General features: G+C 42.9%; 2 protein-coding genes across 24 annotated transcripts in view; one reads left to right on the plus strand and one right to left on the minus strand.

Moving 5' to 3' along the window:
- Positions 1–2,789, minus strand: part of RCOR3 (REST corepressor 3) — a 53,317-nt gene extending 50,528 nt beyond the window's left edge. For 2 of the 6 annotated variants that reach the window (XM_024976309.2, XM_024976306.2), the window contains exons 1-2: positions 2,402–2,789; positions 1,870–1,926 (exon numbers count right to left, since the gene is read on the minus strand). In XM_024976309.2, coding sequence (XP_024832077.1) covers positions 1,870–1,926; positions 2,402–2,570 — 226 coding nt within the window. In that variant the 5' untranslated portion in view covers positions 2,571–2,789. Of the gene's footprint in view, positions 1–1,869; positions 1,927–2,245; positions 2,265–2,398 lie in introns of those variants that run through there. The other 4 variants (XM_024976308.2, XM_024976305.2, XM_059875424.1 and 1 more) reach the window with 3 other exon arrangements.
- On the plus strand, positions 1,568–23,438 carry LOC100336777 (uncharacterized). 18 transcript variants are annotated; one of them, XR_003029809.2, is made up of 5 exons: positions 2,505–2,593; positions 3,610–3,741; positions 4,081–4,208; positions 16,844–16,915; positions 22,232–23,438. XR_003029809.2 is itself a non-coding variant. In XM_005217411.5 (4 exons), the coding sequence occupies exons 1-4, from the start codon at positions 3,476–3,478 to the stop codon at positions 22,274–22,276; spliced, it is 498 nt and encodes a 165-aa protein (XP_005217468.1). In that variant the 5' UTR covers positions 3,100–3,475; the 3' UTR covers positions 22,277–23,438. The 18 variants fall into 18 exon arrangements, 3 of the variants coding, with proteins under 3 accessions (XP_005217468.1, XP_010811909.1, XP_059731812.1); XR_237929.4 differs by lacking the exon at positions 2,505–2,593 and adding an exon at positions 2,786–2,865; XR_237922.5 differs by lacking the exon at positions 2,505–2,593 and adding an exon at positions 3,100–3,298.
- Positions 23,439–23,609: the final 171 nt, after the last annotated feature.

Genomic DNA, 23,609 nt, shown 5'->3' on the forward strand with positions numbered 1-23,609 from the left:
AAAGGCATGTTTATTATGCTGCTGAGTTCTAACTGGGAAATAAGTTTATCAATTCCTAAAAAAGCAGTAAGCCAAGGAAAGCCCCAAATCAGAAAGATATAAAGATATGCAGAAGCATTCCTCACGATTATGAGGAATGATAATTTAATAATGATAATTTAAATTTAACCTCCAAAGAGTAACTGCCATTTGCCCACTCATATAACCTTAGCAAGAATTCCCTATTTTTATTTCCATTTTACAGCTAGGGAAACTGAGGCTTAGGGAGGGCCAGTGACTTGCTCAGAGCACAAAAATAAGACCTGAGTGATTAATTCAGTCTGTCTTAAGCCAGAGTAAGCTTCCAAATGTCAAGCTAAAACCCGAGGCAGAAGTCATGTGGAAGTGCTATTCACCTACTAGCTACATTAATAAACAAAATTTGTTTCGCAACATTTAAAATTATTTGAAGCCCTCCAGCACACACACTGATAGCTTTTGAATAAAATTTATTAAGTCATGTCATTCAGAAGGCAACTCTTGACTAGTAAGCACTCCTGAATCATTGTTTTTACCTACTGAAAAATAACCTGCACTGACAATCCTATTTTACCCTCTCATTATTTTACCCTTTCCTTTAGAAGAGCTGCCTAAACCCTAAACTTCTTTAAACGGTTGGTAAATATCACTCTGCATCGCAGCAATGGGCAGAAGGATGAAAATACCCACGGATAAACTATAAGCAAAGAAACATGCTATCTTCCCTGAGAAAATACAAGTAAGCCCCATTAATATCTAATACAGAATTCAAGAGTTCGACACAGACACATTACTATAAGTGGGCAATGGGCAAGGAACTGACCAAGTGCAAGGGGCAGGGGGTAGGGGGAACAAAACCCTTCCAAGTCTGCCCAAAGCCTGAACTGAAGAGGGTCTGGGGTGGGGTGGGGAGGAGGAGACACGCTCCACTCCGAGAGGCTCCAACAAGGGCGCTTCCATATGCGGAACTCTCGCCCAATCCCCGACCAGGCTCAGATCCCGTGACCGCCAGGGAGCCTGTTTGGAGAAAAGTAGACAGGGAGCCCGCAAGCCGGGCTGGCAGAGGACGCTGGAACCTGGCTGCTCGGGGAGAAAATGTCTCCTTGGCAGCTGCGGTCACTTGTCCTGTGGTCTCAATTCCCCGGGGCTGGCTCTGGAGCGAGGTGTGCCTCTGGCTTCTCCCCACCCTCTTCCCCCAATCCCTTTCCCTCCGCGGCTCCTACTCCGCAAAGCGGTCGCCACCAAAGCTACACCACCTAGCCAAAAAAGAAAAGGGAAAAAAAAAAAAGAAAATCCCGTGTGTGCGCCCGCGGGTCAGGCAGGGCTCGCCCTCGGCTTCGGCCGGTGACAGCCGCCCGGGGATCGCAGCCAGGGCGGAGCGCGGCCCTGGGCTCCCGGGGGCTGGGTCGGGTGGCCACTGACATCTGCACGGTTCTTCAACGCACAGCCCGCACACCCTCTCCTCCAGCTCTGGGGCCCGCAGCCGCTCCACCCCCGGCCTCCGACCCCCCGATTTCCCCGAGGGCCGTCTCCCTCCGCTCACTCCAGGATCAAGGCGAGTGGAAAGGTGAATGCCACCAGCGGGCAAGTGGCCTCCAGGGGAACCATATTAACCTTGCAAGGCACGCATCTGCCCACACGCCCTGTGTCACAGCCCTGCCAAGCGTGACATGACAGCCTCCCGCCAGAGATGCCTGCCCATCCCAGTCCCGCATCTCCTCCCAACCGCACACCCGGACCCCAACCCCGCCCGTCCGCCCTCTACCCCTTTCCACCCTAAACCAGTCCCAGAAAAGGAGATTGGGGGGGGGGGGGGAGAAGACAGGATTTTGCTTAAGCAAACAGATTTACCTGGATCAAATTCGGGGATCCGAGCTTGATATTCAGCTCCGACTCTCATCCCAACATCTGCAAAGCAATGTCAAGAAGGGAAAAAAGAGAAAAAGAGAGAAAGACGGGGAGGGGGGAAAAAAAGAAAAAGCAAAGGAAAAAAAGAGAGAAAGGAAGAGATACTTAATAAAATATGAAAATTGCAGGAGGGGAGGAAAAGAAGCGGCGGGTGGATGGGAAGATATTAACTCCGGGCACTCCGGGAGATGGCAGCGGATGGGGGCGGGGAGCTGGAGGTGCGGTGGGGCGGGGGGGTGCGGGCGAGGGCGGAGGATTGGTGGAGGGCGGAGGGGCGGGGGTCGCGGGGGTGCGGGGCGGGGGTGCTGCTGCACTGCACCGGGAGTTCGAGGCTACCGCAGCGCCCGGGCTCCGAGGGGGAGGGGGGGCGGGAGCTCGGCGAAGGGAGGGGAGGGGGCTGGGGGAGGGGAGGAGAGAGGGACGGGGCGGGGGGGGGGGGCAGGCGGGACGGCGGGGAGGAGTTCGAGGCTACCACCGTGCTCGTCGTCGCTGCTGCAGCCGCTCTCGGGCTCCGAGAAGTGCAGCCCGCCGTTCGTGGACGAGGCGCCGCCGCCGCCGCCGCCGCCCACCGGACTCTTGGTGCTGCCGTTGGCCGATCGGTTCTTCCCCAGTAACTCGGGCCCTTTCTCCATCATGCCGGGCATGGTAGAAGAGGGGAGGGGGAAAGGTGAGGGGGGAAGTGGTAGGCGTCAGGGGGAAGGGGGAGAAGGGGGAGATGGCTTCCGAGAGCGGGCGGGAGTGGAGAGGAGGAGGAGGAGGAGACGGCGGCGCCGGCGGAGGAGGAGGAGGAGGAGGAGGGTGTTAATATGGAGCCGCCATAACCGCCCCGGTCCGGCAGTAGCGCAGTCGCCTCACAACAACCCGCCCGGGCCCCGCCTCTCTCCCCTCCTCCTCCGCCTGCCGCCCCTCTCGGCCGCGCCGCGCTCTACGCCGCCGCCGGTATCACTCCGCCCCGCAGGGAGGTTCCGGCCGCCGGGCGGGGGAGGGCTGAGGGGGGATGCGCTGGAGAGAGGGGGAGGGGCGGGGAAGCCCCGCTCGCCGACGGGCCGGGCAACCCCAACCGAGCGCTAATAAAATCGCCGCAGAGGCGCGGCCGCCTCGCGGGCTTCCTTCCTAGGGGGCGCTGCGGAGCGCGGGCGGAGGCGCGCGCGCAGGCGCGCGCGCCAGGCCTCGGGACTCTTTTGCCCTCTCAGGGCGGAAGGAACGCTGTCGGCCAGCGGGAAGGGTCCTTGCCTATCCGAGGCCTCAGCGGCCCGGGAGCGGCCCCCGCCCCTTTAATCTTTTCTGAGCGGGGCGTCGCGGCAGCGCAGCCCTTTTGAGATGCCGCGGAGGGTCGGCCGCCGGGTTTCAGGGCTTCCCCGCCTGCGTCGAGGTGGGGAAGCGCGCTTGCTCGCGGTGGAGTCGGGCGGAGGAGCCGGGCGGCCTTGGGGATCCGAGGCCCGGACGGCCGAAGGAGTGGGCCCGGTCCTAACCATCTGGACGCGGCAGTTTGTGTGGTCTGCGCCTCAGAACTGGGGCCTGATTTCCTGGAGAGGCTGAGGCTGCCGAGATGAGTTTCCAGTACCGAGCAATGCAGCTGTATATCACCAAACAGTGTTGTGTTTTTAAAAACCCTTTTCCTCAGTCGGCCTTGTCTCACCTTTTCCTTTCTTTTGTTCGTTTTTTTTCTGTTTCATTACTTAGGGGAGTGGGCGTTGTCCGTGGTGAAATAAAAACTGGGAAGGGATCTTCGCCCAGTTGGCGCTTTCTCAGCGCGCTGACCTGTGGTCGAGGCTTGGAGCCGACCTCTGGAGAGGGCAGAGGCCCCAAGCGGAGGTGAGCGGAGAGCTGCAGTCTAGCGGGGTTTCCAGCCTGGCAGGCGATTTGCTCTGTAATGCTTTCCTGAATTGCGTTAGGCATGAGGAATAGGAACTGCATTTTTCGTTCACCAGATTTGAGGACATCTGCTGTGTGCCAGGTTGCCTGGCCTTGGGAGGCTATTTAGGATTTTCTTCATTTTAAAAAATTGGGTGGTTTTTTTTTTGGGGGGGGGCGGTGCTCACCAGTAAGTAGAAATGAGGATTTCTTGTGAACATTTACTACGCAGATGTATGCAGATCGGTGTTTGGGGTCCACAGTAAGGTATTTGTCAAACACTTAAAATTGTCCTGGAAGATTTCTTTTCTAGATCAATACTGAATGGATCAAATCGGAAAGAAGCCTCTCTGGCCAGAAAAAGAAGAAATAACATCCTTAAAGGAGGAACGTGTAAATCAGGAATTGAGCCAAGAAAAGCATGGGAGGTAAATATTTGTCAGGGTCCCCAGTCTAAAGGGGAAAGTCTCCTGAGCAGATACAAAAACCTGTCTGGTTCTGGAGGTAGAGGTAGTTTCATCTCCCTTATCAAAACCTGATAAGATTCCATTAAATATTTGAAGCTTACAACTAAACCTTTTATTCTAGTTCCTTTCTTAACAAATACAGTTGTAAATGTTATTTTAATTCCCATATAATTTTTTCTGCAGGGAGAGAACATTTTGGCCAAATGAAATGAATATCATTTCCCTTGACAGTTATATTTTTTCATTGTGAATTAGCACATTGGTATTTTGGTTTTCATACACAAGTTGTAATGATCATGATTCAGCATCTCTGGTCCTGTAACACAAAGGCCAGACCCTAAACTGAGTGAATTCACAAAGATAAATATCACTCTGAAGCTGCTTGGCCAGCCAGCTTTCTAACACCCCAGCATTCCAATACCTTTCAGCCACTTTTCTTCAGAAAGGAGTTTCTGTCTGTAGATCAAGGACTAAAATATTGTGAAGATTTGGGAACTTCTGTAACTCACTTCTATTTATTAAAACCCTTAAAGTGGGAAGATTTCACAATTTCTTCAAGTGCAGCAAGGAATACTGCATTTCTCTGGGGAGAAGAATGGGTGTTTGAGTATGGCATTTAAAAGAAGGAAAAACAAGTTTCTGTTTTGCCCCTGAAGAGAAGAGTTCTGAAGAATAATCATAGGCCTTAAAATGATATCCCAACAGTTAACAAAGACAGTATAGACAGAGAAAAGGCCTAAGAAAATTTGAGGAATGTCTATAAAGGGGGTTAGAGGCAGAAAAAAAGAATCTGGGCAAGGAAGAAATAAGCATTAAGAAGGGATCATCAACAGTGTCAAAGAATGCAGAGTCACGAGAGGGGTTTAAGAAAAGGCTTTTGGATTTGTTAACTAGAAGGCTATTGATTATTTTGACTGTTTTTTTTTACTATATTAAAATTTTTTAATATTATATACATTATATTTTAACCTTGGAACAGACATTACATTTTCATAGTTACAAATTCAAAACGTCAAAAGAGATATAATTCACTGTTGTACTGGCATCCCAGTGACTGTAAAAAGGCAAGGTAATATAAGGATTAGAAAGAAATACATAAACCTGTTGTTTGGAAAAAAGCACGATAGTCTATATAAAATTTATAAACTGTTAGTATTAATGAATTTAGCAAGTTTATAAGTCAGTATATAAAGGTTAATTTTATATACCACCGTTAAACAATTAGGAAATTAAATTTTTTAAGTTTTACCATATATGAATGCACAAAAAATATTGAATAACTAGTATGTTAGTTTCCAGTGGCAGCTGTGACAAATTACCACAAGCATGGTAGCTTAAAACGCGTCCATCCTCTCACAGTTCTAGAAACAAAAAGTCTGAAATTGATGTGTCGGCAGGCTGAGCTCCCTCAAGCGGTTTGAGGGGAGAATCTGTTCCTTGCCTTTTCCAGTTTCTGTTTGCTGGCATTCCTAGGCTTGAAGCCACAGTCATTCTAACCTCTGTGTCCATCTTCACGTTGCCTTCTCTGCGTGTCTGGAATTTTCCTCTTGTCTGTTGTATAGGGGGCTTCCTAGGTGGAGCTAGTGGGAAAGAGCCCACCTGCAAGTGAGAAGACAAAAAGAGATGTGGGTTAGATCACTGGGTTGGGAAGATCCCCCTGGAGAAGGGAATGACAACCCACTTCAGTAATCTTACCTGGAGAATTCCATGGACAGAGGACCCTGGCGGGCTACAGTCTAAAGGGTGCAAAGAGTCAGACATGACTGAAGTGATTTAGCATGCAGGCACGCTGTTATATAGAGACCACTAGCATGTATCGCCCACCTGAATAATCCAGAATTATCTGCTCTCTCAAGATCCTTAATCACATCTACAAAGATGCTTTTTCCAAATAAACATTTTACAGTTTCCAAGGATTAGGCCCTAATGTCTTTGGGGCACCATCCAGCCCACTGCATCTAGGAATAAATTCTAATGAGAGAGGTATAAGAAGTCTGTGCTGAAAATTGTGTTGTTGATAGAAATTAGAGAAGACCCAAGTGTTAATAGCTGGACAGATACTGTGCTCATGGATCAGAAGACTTAATTGTGTAAAGGTGTCAGTTCTCCCCAAATGATCTATATAGATTTAGTCTAATCCCTTCTAGAATCCCAGCAGATGGTGTGTGTGAGTTAATTGACAACTGAGCCTTAAATGTATATGGAAATTCTAAAGATCAAAAACAGCCAAGACAATCTGGAACAAGAATGAAGTTGGGGGATTTATACTATCAGATATTAGAAAGTAGACCAATGGAACTGAATAGGATTCCCAAACAGATGATTATGTCAACATTTTAATTTTGCAAAGGTGATGCTGTAGTGATGAGAAAAAAAAACGGATGTTTGAATAAATGATGCTGGGTCATTTGAATATACTTGGTGCCTACTCAACTCTGAATATTCATTGGAAGGACTGATGCTGAAGCTCCAATACTTTGGCCACCTGATGCAAAGAGCCAACTCATTGGAAAAGACCCTGATGCTGGGAAAGGTTGAGGGCAGGAGAAGGGGTAACGAGATGGTTGGATGGCATCACCAACTCAGTGAACATGGGTTTGAGCAAACTCTAGGAAATGGTGAAGCATAGGAAGCCTGGCGTGCTGCAGTCCATGCAGAGTCGGACACAACTTAGCAACTGAACAACAAAATAGCTTGTGGATCTAAATAAAAGATAATAGTGCTTCTAGAAAATACTTAGGAATATATACATAGCTGCCTTTACATGTTCGCTTTCCTAGGGCCCAGCGGTAAAGAATCCGCCTGCAATGTGTAATACAGGAGATGTGGGTTCAATCCCTGGTTGGGAAGAGCCTCTGGAGAAGGAAATGGCAACCCACTCTAGTGTTCTTGGCTGGGAAATCCCATGGACAGAGGAGCCTGGCAGGCTACAGTCCACGGCATCACAAGAGAGTTGGACCCAACTTAGCCAACTTAACAACAACGTGCACGTTCAGCTTATTTCTCAAGAGTGCTTGAGAACTGTTTATCTCAAGAGATGGGGGTGTCAGACTCTGAGATGAAAGGGAGACTTTATCTCTTGTGTGTTCTGTGCAAAATTGGACTCCTGCCATATGTGTGTATTACTGTTTCAAGGAAATAAATGTATGAAAAATCACTTAATAGACAAAGCACAGGTAATTATAATTACAGAACAGTAATTTGAAGACAGTGTAACGAGGGAAATGAAGTAAAGTTACAGCTGTTAGAAGTTGGAGAACAGAATGGAAGAGGAAAGATGGAAAGGGGATAAGGGTGTTACCCTCATTTCATAAAAGGAAAAGAAGTAGGGTGGTGGTTGTGAGCTCCATCTTGATTAACCAGCTACACTAGGCACACAGGAAGGATCTCCACAGAGATCCTGGTTTATTCATTTCCAGGCTCATGATTGTCTTTATGACAACAATTTTGCTGAAGAGTTTATTGATTTGCTCTTTGGTTCTTTATTTTTTGGAGAAGGAAATGGCAACCCACTCCAGTATTCTTGCCTGGAAACTCCCATGGACAGAGGAGCCTGGCAGGCTATGGTCCATGGGGTCTTAAAGAGTCGGACATGACTGAGTGACAACACTTCACACTTCTTTATTTTTACTTTAGAGGTACCTGTCGTGGAGTAAATTTAACTCCAAGCTAGAGTCAGGCAGCATAGCCAGAAGACTGCCCACCACTGTGCTACTTGGTGTCGGGCTGAGTCTAGTGGGCATAGTCCAGGCATGTTTTCAACAGGAAAAAGGAGGTGTGTTTTTTTGCTTTTGTTTTTTAGAGCCACTGATCATCCCCAAGTGAGAAGTTGGGGAGAAATCATATAATCTTAAGAGCTGACAGGAATTTTAGAGGTCTGGTAACCCACTTTTTCTTTACCCCCTGGAATGTTTACCACCTCTGATGTTTGTCTTACAGCCTCCATTTAAACAGGTACAGAGATAGGTAACTGCATCACAAAGCGGATCATTTCATTTTTTAAAGATGTCTGAGTCTTAGAAAATATCCTTTTTTTTGGTACCCAAAGTTCAACTACATACAAACCCCAAATAACAGTGTCTTAAACAAAATGAAAAATTATTTCTTTTCATGTAAAAATATCCAGAAGTAGAAAGTCCTGGGCTGAAGTGACAACTGCCATGAAGTTGTCCGGCGCCCAGGCTCCTTTCCCGTGGCTTCACTGCTCTGGTTTGTCACTTTTGCCCTTATGATCCAAAGTAGCTGCTGGGTGGCCAGTCATCAGGATGACACTCCTCACAGCAGGACAGGAGGAAAGGCAGAAGGACATACCCCTTCTCTTGAAGGAGATTTTCTGAAAGTACCACGTACCACTTTTGCTGATTTATCAAGTCAGAATTTAGTTACGTGGCCACTAACCTCAAGGAGGCTGGGGACCATCAAAATGCTCTGCTAAAAATCAGGGCTCTATAGATAAGGATGAAGGAAAAAATGAGTGTTGAAAGGGTAGCTAGCAATTTCTGTCACACAGGTCCTTTAAATATTTGAAAACAATCATGTCCCACTTTGGCTTTTCTTTTAGGGTAAACATCATCATCCTGTAACAAGTCTTCAGTGGTATGTTTCCAGATTCTTCACCTTTTCCATTGTCCTGTTCACATGCTCTAGTTTGTACTTAGGACACCTGCGACACTGTGAGGGCTACTTGCTGCAAAGTCAATTGGAAACACTTGGACCCCTTTGCACCTTATTTTTATGAATCCATCCTAAAATTAGCTTTCTTGGGAACATGGTTACTAAATCTGGAATCAAATGCATTCTCGTGGCTTTCACATTTGTTATTGTTTAGCCTGGTCTCTCCCTACTTAGACTCATGTAGATTTTTTATTTTCCTTTTTTCCCCTCTCCTCCCCACCGCCCACCCCCCCTTCAGCAAATGAATTTGACTCTATTGCCATTTAATTTCACCTGACTTGTTTTAGTTTACCTGAACCTTTGGAGAGCTTTCTAAGTTCTCACTTTTTTACCTAACATATGACTTGACTGTGGACATTTGTACCTTTGTTAAGTGGAATTTCTCTTTAAGGGCAGTAACAATGTCTTAATTTATATTCTCAGCATTGGGTACAATACCTGTGCACAGTGCATGTTTGTTTAATGAATGAATTTTGCAGTTAGCTATAGTGAGCATTTTCTAGAAGAATATTTTAGTTCTGGAATTGTTTATGGAAGGAGACTATGAAATTTCCATGTCTTTAAAAATAGATTGCTGTCTGTCTAGGAAAATTACATTTAAATGTGTATATAGTCTTTAAAAGTAGGTGATTTAAACAGTTTTGCCAAATGTCTAAATCATACAAACATTTTTAATGATTTGTTTGGCTAAATTTAAATAAGAAGAAAATACTAGACAATTTAAAGTTTACATTTTAACTCTGTCCCATGTAACTCACTCAGAAAAGAATCTGCCTGCAGTGCAGGAGACCCGGGTTCTATCCCTGGGTTGGGAAGATCCCCTGGAGAAGGAAATGGCAACCCACTCCAGTATCCTTGCCTGGAAAATCCCATGGACAGAGAGCCTGGTGGGCTGCAGTCCAAGGAATCACAAAGAGTAGGGCCGACTCAGTGACTGACACACTTCACTGATACAGAGTATCCTTTACTAAGCCATTCATTTTCTCTTGGTTTCACAAATTATAAAAGAGAATTCACAAATCAATTTTTCTTATTTAAAAAAGGTGTTTGAAAGAACACTCATTAAAATCAGTCTATAGGGAACACTAGGATCCAAGTTGTGAGGTAATCTGTGGATCCACAGATTAGATTAAAAGTGTCAACCTCTGAAATGGATACAAACTAACACTAGACTGATTTGTGGAAATGTAGAAAGTAACTTGAAAATGTTTCAGTACAAACTACAAAGAAACAGGTTCCCCAAAGAATTTTAATTTATTAGGATGTAAACAAGATTTTTTAAAGGTAGCTGTAAAAAAGTCTCCCTTCTGCGTACATGTTTTTTTCCCCCTATTGATACATCTTGATCTAACTCTATTACTGTTATAGAGTAATTTGATTCTATTTAGTGTAGGCTGAAATTGTGGGGTTTGCAATAGGTATGGGACTCTCCCCTCCTCCTTCCCCAGACCTTTGAAGTGAGTCCAGGGAGAAAGAAGAAGAAGGAAGGCAGATTGTCTTCTTACTTCACTTCTTAGGGTGATAACCTTCACTCTTTTGTTACTGTAGCTTCTATAACACTTGCTGGTTATACCAGCTCCAAATGCTGGGGATGTTTCTGTTGGTCTTCAAGAGGTCCTTCTTTACCTCCTCTACTGTCCCTGACTGTGGGTGATTCACCCCATAGTTCTTACTCATGTAACCCTCATCTGGTAGGTAGCCACCTTAATGTGGAGTACTGAAAACATGTTAAGTATAAAATTTATAATAATGGGAGCTGAGACAGTTATTAGAAATTATTCTCATTACTTCTGGGCCATGAATTGTGTTTTGAAACTAAAGTGTACTAATTATAAAACATTTGAAGCCTCTGTGAAGCCTTTATGATTTTATAGATTGAGATGTAATGATAATGGGTAGGACAGGAAGGCACTCTAGGTTGAATTAAATTGTGAAGAAACATCTATCTTTGTTTCCAGTATTTAATTTTATATGTGATTTAAACTAAGAACACTACAAAGCGATGGATTGTAAACAGAATGGATATATGCCAGTGTGGAAACCAGGGCTTCATAGTATTAATAAATGGTTCAGACAGTAAAGAATCTACCTGCAATACAGGAGACCTGGGTTCGATCCTTGGGTTGGGAAGATCCCCTGGGGAAGGGAATGGCAACCCACTCCAATATCTTTGCCTGGAGAATTCTACTGACAGAGGAGCCTGGTGGGCCGCAGTCCATGGGGTCACAAAGAGACACAACTGAATGAGTAACACATACACTGTATTGATTAGAACTTGAGAAAAGTTGCTCAAAAGAAAAAGCAACAGGAAACAGCCAATTTTGTATTGAAAACTCAATATAAAATAAAGGCTTGTTGCTATTAAGCCTCTGTCTCTCCCCACACCCACCACACACACTTAATTTCTTATCTCTCAGCTCTATTTTCTGTTTACCTTCATTTTTTATTACTGCAAGCAGCCACTCCCAGACAGAAAATAGCAAGGAATACAAGAGAAACATCGTGCTTTTCTAGACCAGTGGCTTTCACACCTTTTGTTACCCACTGCAATATACATTATGTTGTTAACCCAATACAGACATATAAATGTGTATCAGTCAGCTGTTTCTTTATAATAAAACAGCCAGAACATCTTAGGAATATAAAGGCAAGCATTTCTCTCACTCGATTTTTGTGTGTTGGTTAGGGTCAGCTGATCTATGCTGGACTCAGCTGGGTGTGATGGCTGGTCTTGGCAGGGCTTGCCCGTGGGTCTGTGAGTTGGTTGGTGGTTAGCTGATACAGACTGATGCTGGCTGGGGGGATCTAGCTTGGGTGACTCTGCCCCATGTGTCTCTCCTATTATTGATACTTGTGGACCTGCCTGAGCATATTTTTCTTAGGAAAATGGCAGAGATACAAAATAGTAAGCCCAGTTGCACAAAAATTCTTCAAACCTTTGTTCATGTCACATTTAACAGTCCATTGGCTAGAGCAAGTCAATGGCAAGTCCCAAGTCAAAGAAAAGTATACTCACAGAGATAAGGTAATAGTTTTGAATAATTACCAGAAATATGCAAATATAACATGCACATACGTGTAATCTAGAAGAATAATGTAGATGAACCTATTTGCATGATACGAATAGAAACACAGATTGGATGTGGACATGGGTGGTAGGGGGAAAAGAAGGGGTTGAATAAACTGGGAGATTCAGTTCAGTCACCCAGTCATGTCTGCAACCCCATGGACTGCAGTGCTCCAGGCTTCCCTGTCCATCACCAACTCCCGGAGCTTGGTCAAACTTTGTCCATCGGGTCAGTAATGCCATCTGACCATCTCATCTTCTGTCACCCCCTTCTCCTGCCTTCACTCTTTCCCCACATCAGGGTCTTTTCCAGTGAGTCAGTTATTCGCATCAGGTGGCCAAAGTAAAACTTCAGCATCAGTCCTTCCAATGAATATTCAGGACTGATTTTCTTTAGGAAATCTTGCAGTCCAAGGAACTCTCAAGAGTCTTTGATCTTGCAATCCAAGGAACTCTCAAGAGTCTTCTCCACAATTTAAAAGCATCAATTCTTCAGCGCTTAGCTTTCTTGATGCTCTTAACTCTCAACATCCTTAAATGACTACTGGAAAAACCAGAACTTTGACTAGGCAAACCTTTGTTGGCAAAGTAATGTCTCTGCTTTTTAATATGCTGTCTAGATTGGTCATAGCTTTTCTTCTAAGGAGCAAGCGTTTTTTGATTTCATGGCTGTAGTCACCATCTGCGGTGATTTTGGAGCCCGAGAAAATAAAAGTCTCTCACTGTTTCCATTGTTTCCCCATCTATTTGCCATGAAGTGGTGGGACCAGATGCCATGATCTTAGTTGTTTGAATGTTGAGTTTAAGCCAGATTTTTCACTCTCCTCTTTCACTTTCATCAAGAGGCTCTTTAGTTCCTCTTCGCTTTCTGCCATAAGGGTGGTGTCATCTGCATATCTGAGATTATTGATATTTCTCCCAGCAATCTTGATTCCAGCTTGTGCTTCATCCAGCCTGGCATTTCGCATGATGTACTCTGCATATGAGTTAAATTAGCAGGGTGACAATATACAGCCTTGACGCTGTATATTGACAATATACAGCCTAGACTGAACCAGTCTATTGTTTCATGTCGAGTTCTCACTGTTGCTTCTTGACCTGCATACAGATTTCTCAAGAGGCAGGTCAGGTGGTCTGGTATTTCCATCTCTTTGAGAATTTTCCACAGTTTATTGTGATCTATATAGTCGAAAGCTGTAATCAGAAAGCAGAAGTAGATGTTTTTCTGGAATTCTTTTGCTTTTTCAGTGATCCAAGGGATGTTGGCAATTTGATCTCTGGTTCCTTTGCCTTTTCTAAATCCAGCTTGAACATCTGGAAGTTCACGGTTCACGTACTGTTAAAGCCTTGCTTTAAGAGTTTTGAGCATTACTTTGCCACCGTGTGATATGAGTGCAGTAGTGTAGTAGTTTGAACATTCTTTGAGGCATTGCCCATCTTTGGGATTGGAATGAAAACTAACCTTTTCCAATCCTGTGGCCATGGCTGAGTTTTCCAAATTTGTTGGCATACTGAACGCAGCACTTTAACAGTATCATCTTTTAGGATTTTAAATAGCTCAGCTGGAATTCCATCACCTCCACTAGCTTTGTAGTGATACTTCCTAAGGTCCACTTGATTTCGCATTCCAGGATGTCTGGCTTTAGGTGAGTGATCACACCATCGTGGTTATCTGGATCATGAAGACCTTTTTTGTACAGTTCTTCTGTGTTTTCTTGCCACCTCTTCTCAATATCTTCTGCTTCTGTTAGGTCCATACCATTTCTGTCCTTTATTGTGCCCATCTTTGCATGAAATGTTCCCTCTGTATCTCTGATTTTCTTGAAGAGGTGTCTAGTCTTTCACATTCTGTTGTTTTTCTCTCTTTGCATTGATCACTGAGGAAGGCTTTCTTATCTCTTCTTGCTGTTCTTTGGAACTCTGCATTCAAATGGGTATATCTTTCCTTTTCTACTATGCCTTTAGACTCTCTTCTTTTCTCAACTATTTGTAAGGCCTCCTTAGACAACCATTTTGCCTTTTTGCATTTCTTTTTCTTGGGGATCATCTTGATCCCTGCCTCCTGTACAATTTCACAAACCTCCATCCATAGTTCTTCAGGCACTCTATCAGTTCTAATACCTGGAATCTATTTCTCACTTCCACTGTATAATTATAAGGGATTTGATTTAGGTCATACCTGAATGGTCTATTGGTTTTCCCTACTTTCTTCAATTTAAGTCTGCATTTTGCAATGAGGAGTTCATGGTATGAGCCACAGTCAGCTCCCGGTCTTGTTTTTGCTAACTGTAGAGAGCTTCATCTCCATCTTTGGCTGCAAAGAATACAGTCAATCTGATTTCGGTGTTGACCATCTGGTGATGTCCATGTGTAGAGTGTTGTGTTGTTGGAAGAGGGTATTTGCTATGACCAGTGCGTTCTCTTGGCAAAACTCTGTTAGCCTTTGTCCTGCTTTGTTTTGTACTCCAAGGCCAAATTTGCCTATTACTCCATGTATCTCTTGACCTCTTACTTTTCGCTTCTTGGCCTTTTGGCTAAGGTCACTTCTCGGCCTTTTGGCTAAGATCAAGTGTACTGGGAGATTAGGTTTGACATATATATGCTACCATGTGTGAACTATTGTATAGTGCAGGGGGCTGAGCTCGGTGCTCTGTGATGACCCAGATGGGTGAGATGGGATGGGGCAGTGAGGGGAGGTTCAGGAGGGATGTATGTATACATAAAGCTGATTCACTTCAGTGTACAGCAGAAACTAACACAACTTTGTAAGAAACTATGCCTCAATTTAAAAAATTTAAAAAGTTCCACAAAACAATTCTTACTTAGAAGTTTGGGTCAAGATCTGTAGTTTGATAAACATTGTTCTAGACCAGACCAAGGATCCTCAACCTCCGGGATCTAATGCCTGATGATCTAAGGTGGAGCTGATTTAGTAATAGAAGTATAGTGCACAATAAATGTAATGCAATTGAATCATCCCCAAACCATCCCTGCCTCCCCCCCCCCCCCCAGGGTCTGTGGAAAAACTGTCTTCCACAAAATTGGTCACTGGTGCCAAAAAGGTTGGGGCCACTGCTCTAGACAGATATTGATTCAAACATACATGACCTATGTCTTAGAAGCATAATCTGAACACCAAACTGAGCTAATTCTGACAGTTCTCTCTCCAGCCTCAGTGGAGAGATTTGCATTACTGTCACTCCAATCCGTGTTACTTGATGTGTAGTCCACAAACAAACTAGTCTCCTGACTGGTGCCAGTCCACACACTGTTCATTACCAGATCATAACTATAGTAAGGTAAGGTGCTAGAATATACACGAACACACTGTTTCGTTCATTGAGAAAGTCTTACTTAAAAAATAAAAGAAGTCAGCTGAATGAAACTGCATGCTTATTAAGGTGTTGGGTTGGCCAAAAAGTTCATTCAGGTTTTTCTGCAAGATCTTGTGGAAGAACCTCAACGTTTTGGCCAACCCAGTAGTTGCTTTACACTATGATGGAAGTTCCTTATCTCAGTCTCTGATCAGTAACAAGCATTTCACAGACCAGCATCACCCAAGGAAGACCTAGCATCTTCTAAACGGAAGTGAAGTGAAAGTCACTCAGTCGTGTCTGACTCTGTGACCCCATGGACTATACAGTCCATGGAATTCTCCAGGCCAGAATACTGGAGTGGGTAGCCTTTCCCTTCTCCAGTGGATCTTCCCAACTCAGGAATTGAACCCAGGTCTCCCACAGTGCAGGCAGATTCTTTACCAGCTGACTCACAAGGGAAGCCCAATATTCTTCTAAATAGGAATCTCTGTAAAATATTAATAGTCATCTTATGTATCTGAGACAAAGGGGATGTTTTGGAGAAGTAGATTTCTTAAGCATTTCATACATATTGTAGGAGAAGAAACCATTAATGAGAAAGGAGCAGAAGAAACAAAAGCAGAGAGGGATTAACTGATGGAGCAAGACTTTGGAGATGGAGCAACAAGGACAAGATGGCTGGATTGGTCTTGACCAAGAGGTGGTACTCCTCATCCTCTGAGGCTAGAGAAAGCTAAAATGGAGATACTTATACAGCAAGTTTGCAGGAGTGGTGGTTGGACATTTGGGGTATTTCATAAAGGTATTCTTACCTGTGAAGTAAGGGTCAAGGTCATCTGCTGAGATGGCATCTTGTTACTGCTGTTTTGGAATTGAGGTATTTGAATTAAACTCAGTTTATTTAAAACCCTAGTAAGAATTTTGTTCTACTTTATTCTATTTACTTTATAAACATTCTACTTTCCACAACCTATGCATTTTAAATTATTTTCATCAATGTTTTGTTATGAAAATTATCAAGCATACAGAGAAGTGGAAAGAATTATACAAGGAGAATTAATTTACCTACCTCTTGGATTCTACAATTTATTTTTATGTCATGTCAATTTCAGTTTGAGGCCAGTCTGGAAATGGTATAGTTATTATTTTGATTACTGAAGTTAGTATTAATAAATACTCGTGAAGACTTAGGAAGAGAATCATTTCAAATTCAACAGATCAGGTATATATGTTCTTGGCTTCTGTTTTAATCAGGATTCTTCCAAGAAGAAACAGATGGATCAATTTATCTATCTAGGCTTCCCTGGTGGCTCAGTTTGTAAAGAATCTGCCTTCAGTGCAGGATTCCACCTGCAATGCAGGAGACCCAGGTTCAATCCCGGGTCAGGAAGACCCCCTGGAGAAGGAAATGGCAACCCACTCCAGTATTCTTTCCTGGGAAATCCCATGGACAGAGGAGCCTAGTGCACTACAGTCCATGGCATCACAAGAGTTGGACACAACTTAGTGACCATACCACCATCTATCTATCTACATAGGCTCCTGTGATAATAGAAGCTGCAAAGTCCCAAGATCTGGAGGGTGAGTTGGCAAGCTGGAGACCCAGGAGGGTAAGTGGTCTAGTTCTAGTCCAAAGAACCAATGATTCAGCTCAAGTCTGAAGGCAGGGAAAAGGCTAATGTCCCATTTCAAAGACCATCAGGCAGGAGGAATTCTCTCACTTGGGAGAGGTTCAACATTTTTGTTGTATTCAGGTCTTCAGCAGGTTGGGTGAGACCCCCTCACATTAGGGAGAACAACCTACTCAGGCTAAGGGTTTAAGTGTTAATCTCATCCAAAAACACCTTCACAGTAACACCCAAATAATGGTTGACCAAGTATCTGGGTACCCTCTGGACCAGTCGACACATGAAAAATCCTCACCGTCTCTCTATGCTGTGTATTCCTAAGAGAACCGTAATCAACCCCAACCTACTTCTCAGGTTGCTCCTTTCCCACACTCCCTGAAGAAAAATCATTGTAGCACTCGCATTTCTGGACCATATGGCATATTTGCTTTGTAAGTTTTGTGAACTCACCACTGAATAGCCTTAGGAGTTTAACACCTCACTGTGAATAATACTATTTTAAACAACAGTTTTATGTAATTGTATACTTTATTTCTATATACATACATAAAACTATTCCTAATTTCTATGGAAGAGAATAAACTAAATATACATACAATTATATTAACCAGCCAAATGTTTTAAATTTTTAACTTTCTTATAAGTCAAAAGTTGTGTTTTAAGGTCTTAAGTTGTTAGGTTTTCAGACTAACTCAGTCTTCATATTTTTCTTCCTATTTATTAGTAAAGCAGATGGCTTTCCTGGTTCTTAAATTTTTTTTCTACTTTTTCGGTTTCTTAGTTTGAACTAGCAAGTAAGTCACAGAGTACGTTCAATAAATTTGGAGGCTTTAAAATGTATTCCGTCATAATTCCACAAACATTTATGATCATAATTTTGAGCTATTTGAAACACAAAGATGAATAATGCATAATCTATGGTCTTAAGAGGCTCGTAATCTTGTAAGAGAAAGAGACTTAACCAAAAACATAATTCTGGAATGTCAGGGGTTAGAAGGTCTCTGTCTAGTCACACACCCCTTTGCCTCTCCATTGGAGAAGTAGACACAAAAATCCGTAACCAGTTGGACAAATTGTAATAAATGGTGTAACCAGTAAGAAAAAAACCCACAAAGGTGACACTCATCCTTGTGAATCTCTACCTGGGTCTGAGCCCAGTTCCAGATAATTATGCCACTGGGCAAACTGCTACCCTAGAGATTGACTGGCACCACTCCTATAACAACCCTGTTTTTTAAAGTCTTCTCATTTTCAATAAGAGCTATTTCAAATTTTCTCCATCATCTTCACTTCTCCAACTCCATTACTAGGCTCTTTTTATTCTTCATAGATGACCTTTCTCTTGACCTCAACCCATCCTTAGCCACAAGCCATCAAACACACTGCCACCAGTTGTAACCCAAGCCTCCATCACCCCTTCTTTGGCAGAGGTCAGTGTAGGGATCGTGGGGAAGATTCTGTCTTCCCCTAAGCTGCCCACTCAGTATCTCCTAGGCTCCCATCCTTTCCTCTGCTCAGCTGTGTGTAACTGTTCTTTGCACTGCTGATCACTGGGAGAGTATCCAGGACACTGTGTCCTATAGAGAAGAGGGATTGAAGTAGACTACCACTGCAGTTTGCCCAAGATCACAGACTGAAGATATGTGAATCTCTTTACTGATGGGTTGAACTGATTTTAAAAGTGGAATTACGACACTGGAGTGTGAAAGTCGCTCAGTTGTGTCCACCTCTTTGCGACTCCATGGACTATACAGTTCATGGAATTCTCCAGGCTAGAATACTGGAGTGGGTTGCCATTTCCTTCTCCAGGGGATCTTCCCAACCCAGGGATCGAACCCAGGTCTCCCACATTGCAGGCAGATTCTTCACCAGCTGAGCCACAGGACAACATTGGAGAGTAAAGACCAAAAGCCCTGCACTGTATAAGACTCTCCATGAATCCAAAGGAAAACTACTTGTAGCAAACATTGTTAGTATCCTACCTCACAACCCCTTGGCTGTCCTCAGTGCAGCACAAATATGGTTTCCACACACTAAGAGTTTCTTACTTCCAGCTCCATGTCTCTCTTCTTTGCCTGAAATCTCTCTTTGGCCCCATGGGAGCTTGTTCTGTTATAGGCAGGTGCAGCACGCAAGTGTGGAGGGGGAGTTACCCCTGGTCACAATCTTTAACCAGTTGTGGATAGAGTGGGTGAATTAATGCCCCAGCCTCCTCACCACCAGAGGGACAATATTTAGATGTGTTCCACATGGTTTCTCAGAGGATTCTCAGTGGGGTTGAACCCTCAATGAGGCTATTAACAGGGGAACCCACTCATTACTAACCTACTTATTAACCCTGCTCGGTAAAGCACACTTCCTGACTTTTCTCCATCCCCTGTCTCACCTTTCACATTTCCTCATCTGTGCTTCTTAGGATCACCTCTGCACCCACATCCTCAGCTCATCGTGGCTCAGACAGTAAAGCGTCTGACTACAATGTGGGAGACCCAGGTTTGATCCCTGGGTCAGGAAGTTCCCCTGGAGAAAGGAAATGGCAACTCACTCCAGTATTCTTGCCTGGAAAATCCCATGAACGGAGGAGCCTGATAGGCTACAGTCCATGGGGTCGCAAAGAGTCGGACACGACTGAGCAAATTCACTTCACTTCACTTCACTTTAGCCAATACTGTAACAGCAGCCTTGTGAGAGACCCTGACCCAGAGGGCCCAGCTAAGCCACTCTCTGATTCCTAACCCATGTGAACTGTGTGATAATACATATTATCTGAAATAATCTGTTGCTGAAAAACATTAACTCTCTGGAACAGTAAATCTTAAAGCCTTAAAGAAAAAGGGCATAATTTAAGATTTGAGGTAGGCTACCTAGGATTTGAAGTGGGCTACCTTCCATAACCCACCCTTCTAGGAATCAGTCATTTTAAATTGTAGAATATTTAGTTCCTTTTATACTTTCTCTTTGGGAGCATGCAGAGTTCCTATCTTAGTTAAACAGAGACCACAAAAATGATGGTTTTAAGTAGTTTCTTTCAAAGAAGACTTATCCTGTTTTTTTTATGGTTGTGTGATCACCTCTTCCTCTCCTTAAAATATTCATTCATTTACTTAACAATTGTTAAATGAGAACCTGCTACTGTGTGCATTATATCCTCTGCCTGAGATTGACGTTACAAGGATCAACTAGACCTGGTCCTTAGTATCTGTGAGTGCCCAAAGCCATTAAATACAGGCCACCCTAGGATGTGTCTCAGTAGCTATGGAAACAGGGAGGGGGATCCTGTAAGACTTTCTGTAGGACCTGATTTCTGAATTGAGTCCTGAAGAACAAGCAGTACACACCCAGATGGCATAAATAGGGAGTCCTGGGCAAGAGAGGAACAGCATGTGCCCAGGCCCAGGACCTCCATCTGTGGGTTATTCTAGTTCATCTTTTCTGTGTTTTTAATGTCTGTTTTTAATGTCTCTTTTTCCATTTGGCCCCTTCTATAAACACCTACTGTTTCTTAGACTCTGTTGCAGAGGGAGAGGGTGGGAAGATTTGGGAGAATGGCATTGAAACGTATAATATCATGTATGAAACGAGTTGCCAGTCCAGGTTCGATGCATGATACTGGATGCTTGGGGCTAGTGCACTGGGACGACCCAGAGGGATGGTATGGGGGGCGGGGGGGGGGAGGGAGGAGGGTTCAGGATGGGGAACACATGTATACCTGTGGCGGATTCATTTTGATATTTGGCAAAACTAATACAATTTGTAAAGTTTAAAAATAAAATTAAAAAAAAAGAAAAAAAAAAGAACAATGCAAAAAATAATACCTCCCTCAGCATTGTGTCCTCAGGCTACTCCTCTGTCTTCCTCCTTCTCAATGTAGTTTTGCTCCTTGAGAGAATATAGGACCTACATCAAGTCCTGAAATACCAGGCTAGATGAACCACAAGCTGGAATCAAGATTTCCGGGACAAATACCAACAACTTCAGATATGCAAACACTCTAATATCAGAAAGTAAAGAGGAACTAAAGAGCCTCTTGATGAGGGTAAAAAAGGAGAATGAAAAAGCTGGCTTAAAACTCAGCTTTCAAAAAACCAAGACCATGGCATCCAGTCCCATCACCATGGCAAATAGAAGCAGTGACAGATTTTATTTTCTTGGGCTCTAAAACCACTGTGGATGGTGACTGCAGCCATGAAATTAAAAGCCACTTGCTCCTTGAAAGGAAAGCTATGATAAACTTAGCATATTAAAAAGCAGAGGCATCATTTTGCCAACAAAGATCTATGTGGTCAAAGCTATGATTTTTCCAGTAGTCATGTACAGATGTGAGAGTTGGACCATAAGGAAGGCTGAGTGCCAAAGAATTGATGTTTTTGAATTGTGCTGGAGAAGATGCTTGAGAGACCTTTGGACAGCAAGGAGATCAAACCAGTCAATCCTAAAGAAAATTACCCCTGAATATTCATTGGAAGGACTGATGCTGAAGCTGAAGCTCCAATACTTTGGCCACCAGATGTGAAGACCTGATTCACTGGAAAAGACTCATGCTGGGAAAGATTGAAAGCAAAAAGAAGAGGGAGGCAGAGGATGAGATGGTTAGATAACATCATCAACTCAATAGACATGAATTTGAGCAAACTCTGGGAGTTAGTGGAGGACAGAGGAGCTTGGTATGCTGCAGTCCAAGGGGTCGCAAATAGTTGGACTTAGCAACTGAACAACAAGTCCCTCGACCTCCCATTCCATCCTTAAGCTGAGGACCCAGGGGACCTTCATGGGAAAGGGGTTACAAGTGAAAAAATAACATGGTAATTCTGGAAGGTAAAGGATAATGGGAACACACAAATTCACCCCATATGGGTTCAAATGGAAGTTCTGAGAGCTTTGGTAATGAACAAAGAAGACTTTTGATGTGTTCCAGGCATTTGGGATAAAGAAAGTGGATTTTGATGAAGTTTTTAAATAAGTATTTCACCTTGGGGATTTTTTCAGAGAGTATAGTAAAGATCTGGATCTCTATTTGAACTACTTCAGGTTGCTGGATTTGTGATTCTTTTAATGCCAGGACTGAACTGCATGTCTGCCTTGTATTCTGTGGATGACATTTCACTTTTAAGCTAGTAAATGCAATATCAGTTTCTTTTTTTTTAAATTTTAGTGTTTCATATACTATGATATTTTAAGGTCCAGAAGATCAGTATTTTTTGTTGGAATAAAATCATTATTCTAAAAATTTCTATGATTTGAGTTATTTACATATTATATTGCATTACAGTTTCTAATCAAACTGTTTTACTTGCTTAGATGAACTTCTTCTCTGTCTCCATAATTCTTAAGAGGAAGAATTAATGAGAATTGAAAGGAGAAGCTTCTGCTGGAAGAATAATGCTTGAGTTCCAGGCACTTCTGAACCAATAGAATATGAAAATGCCAGTGCTGAAACTACTGCAGGAAACTGTGTGGAAGCTCCCCATGAGACTAAAGAAGCCAAAAGAGACGTGTGATACCTCTCCTGAAAGAATGAGAACACAGCTTGATGTCAATAAAAAGATTGCAGCCCATGGAGGAAATAGTTATTAAAAATGTTTCCTCAAAGTAAGTGAGAGACAGAGACAGAGATCGTTTGAAGATGGAGTAAAAAGGAATGTTTGAAGTTAGCTAATAGCAATGATATCATCTTCCAACTAGTTTAGAATCAGAGCTTTTTCAGCAGCTGAAAAAATGTACACAAAAATCAGTTCACTATCTAATAAAGACCAATTGACACACGTAAAGAGACATCTTTCTTTTAAATTACATGTCATCTTCTATTTATCATCATTAGTTACATTTTCTTTATTTCATATAGTGTTTATGTTAGTTTGTAACACTTTGTTTTACCTGCCAGCAACTGATATTGGTAATGATTTATATTTAAATTTTTGTAATTTTTCATTTTCCTTAATGTATGATTTTAAAATTTAAAATGCATCAAATACCTAGTCTTACATTTTAATTTTATGGATTAAAAAGTTTCAAAATAGAAAATACTAGTACTTTAGTTACAATTTGAATCAAATATTCCAATTCTCCTGTTATTCCTGTCCTCTGGTGTTGTGATTATTTTTTCTTTAAGATGCAGTTCTCTCATAAGACCATCTCTGATTCCACCGCAGGGAAATTGAGTTTATTCCCAGAGTAGACTGTGCAGACTTGGTGATAATAATCAGAACATTTTACTGTAATGATGTATTTGTCTCTCTCCTTTTATTGTGTCACAAAATCCTTGAATATTTATAAAACAGGAAGCAATTTTATTAACTATAATGGAAGAATACTCCTTTCAGGCTTGCCAAGGGGTTTGTTACAATGAAATTGAGTTGTGGACACTTCCAGGGACAGATTGTGCTTCCTGAAGGCACAGCCAGTCAGCTAGCTCTGCTGTATTTCCCCTTAACTGTAACCATGTCTAAAACTGAGGACCATCTGTGCTTTGTAATAAAAAGCTAAAGTCTTTATGCCTTGATAATAATTTTGAAATTTAATATATCTGAAGTCTATACTTATAAAAATTATTTAAAATTATGTTTAAAACTCATTTAAAATGGAAAAACTCATTTTGATTATTTTCTTATTATCTAACTTGTTAACCAGCTTAGTCACAAACAAGATGATGTATCTGGAAACAAAATGTAAATTGTAG

This window comes from Bos taurus, chromosome 16 (assembly GCF_002263795.3).
Source record: "Bos taurus isolate L1 Dominette 01449 registration number 42190680 breed Hereford chromosome 16, ARS-UCD2.0, whole genome shotgun sequence".
Classification (NCBI taxonomy): Eukaryota; Metazoa; Chordata; class Mammalia; order Artiodactyla; family Bovidae; genus Bos; species Bos taurus.

Coding starts and splice junctions, on each gene's coding strand:
- LOC100336777 (XM_005217411.5), top strand. CDS start 3,476: ATGAGTTTCCAGTACCGAGCAATGCAGCTGTATATCACCAAACAGTGT. Junction 3,742..4,093: donor GGCAGAGGCCCCAAGCGGAG/GTGAGCGGAGAG, acceptor TTTCTTTTCTAG/ATCAATACTGAATGGATCAA. Junction 4,209..16,843: donor AGCCAAGAAAAGCATGGGAG/GTAAATATTTGT, acceptor CTATCTACATAG/GCTCCTGTGATAATAGAAGC.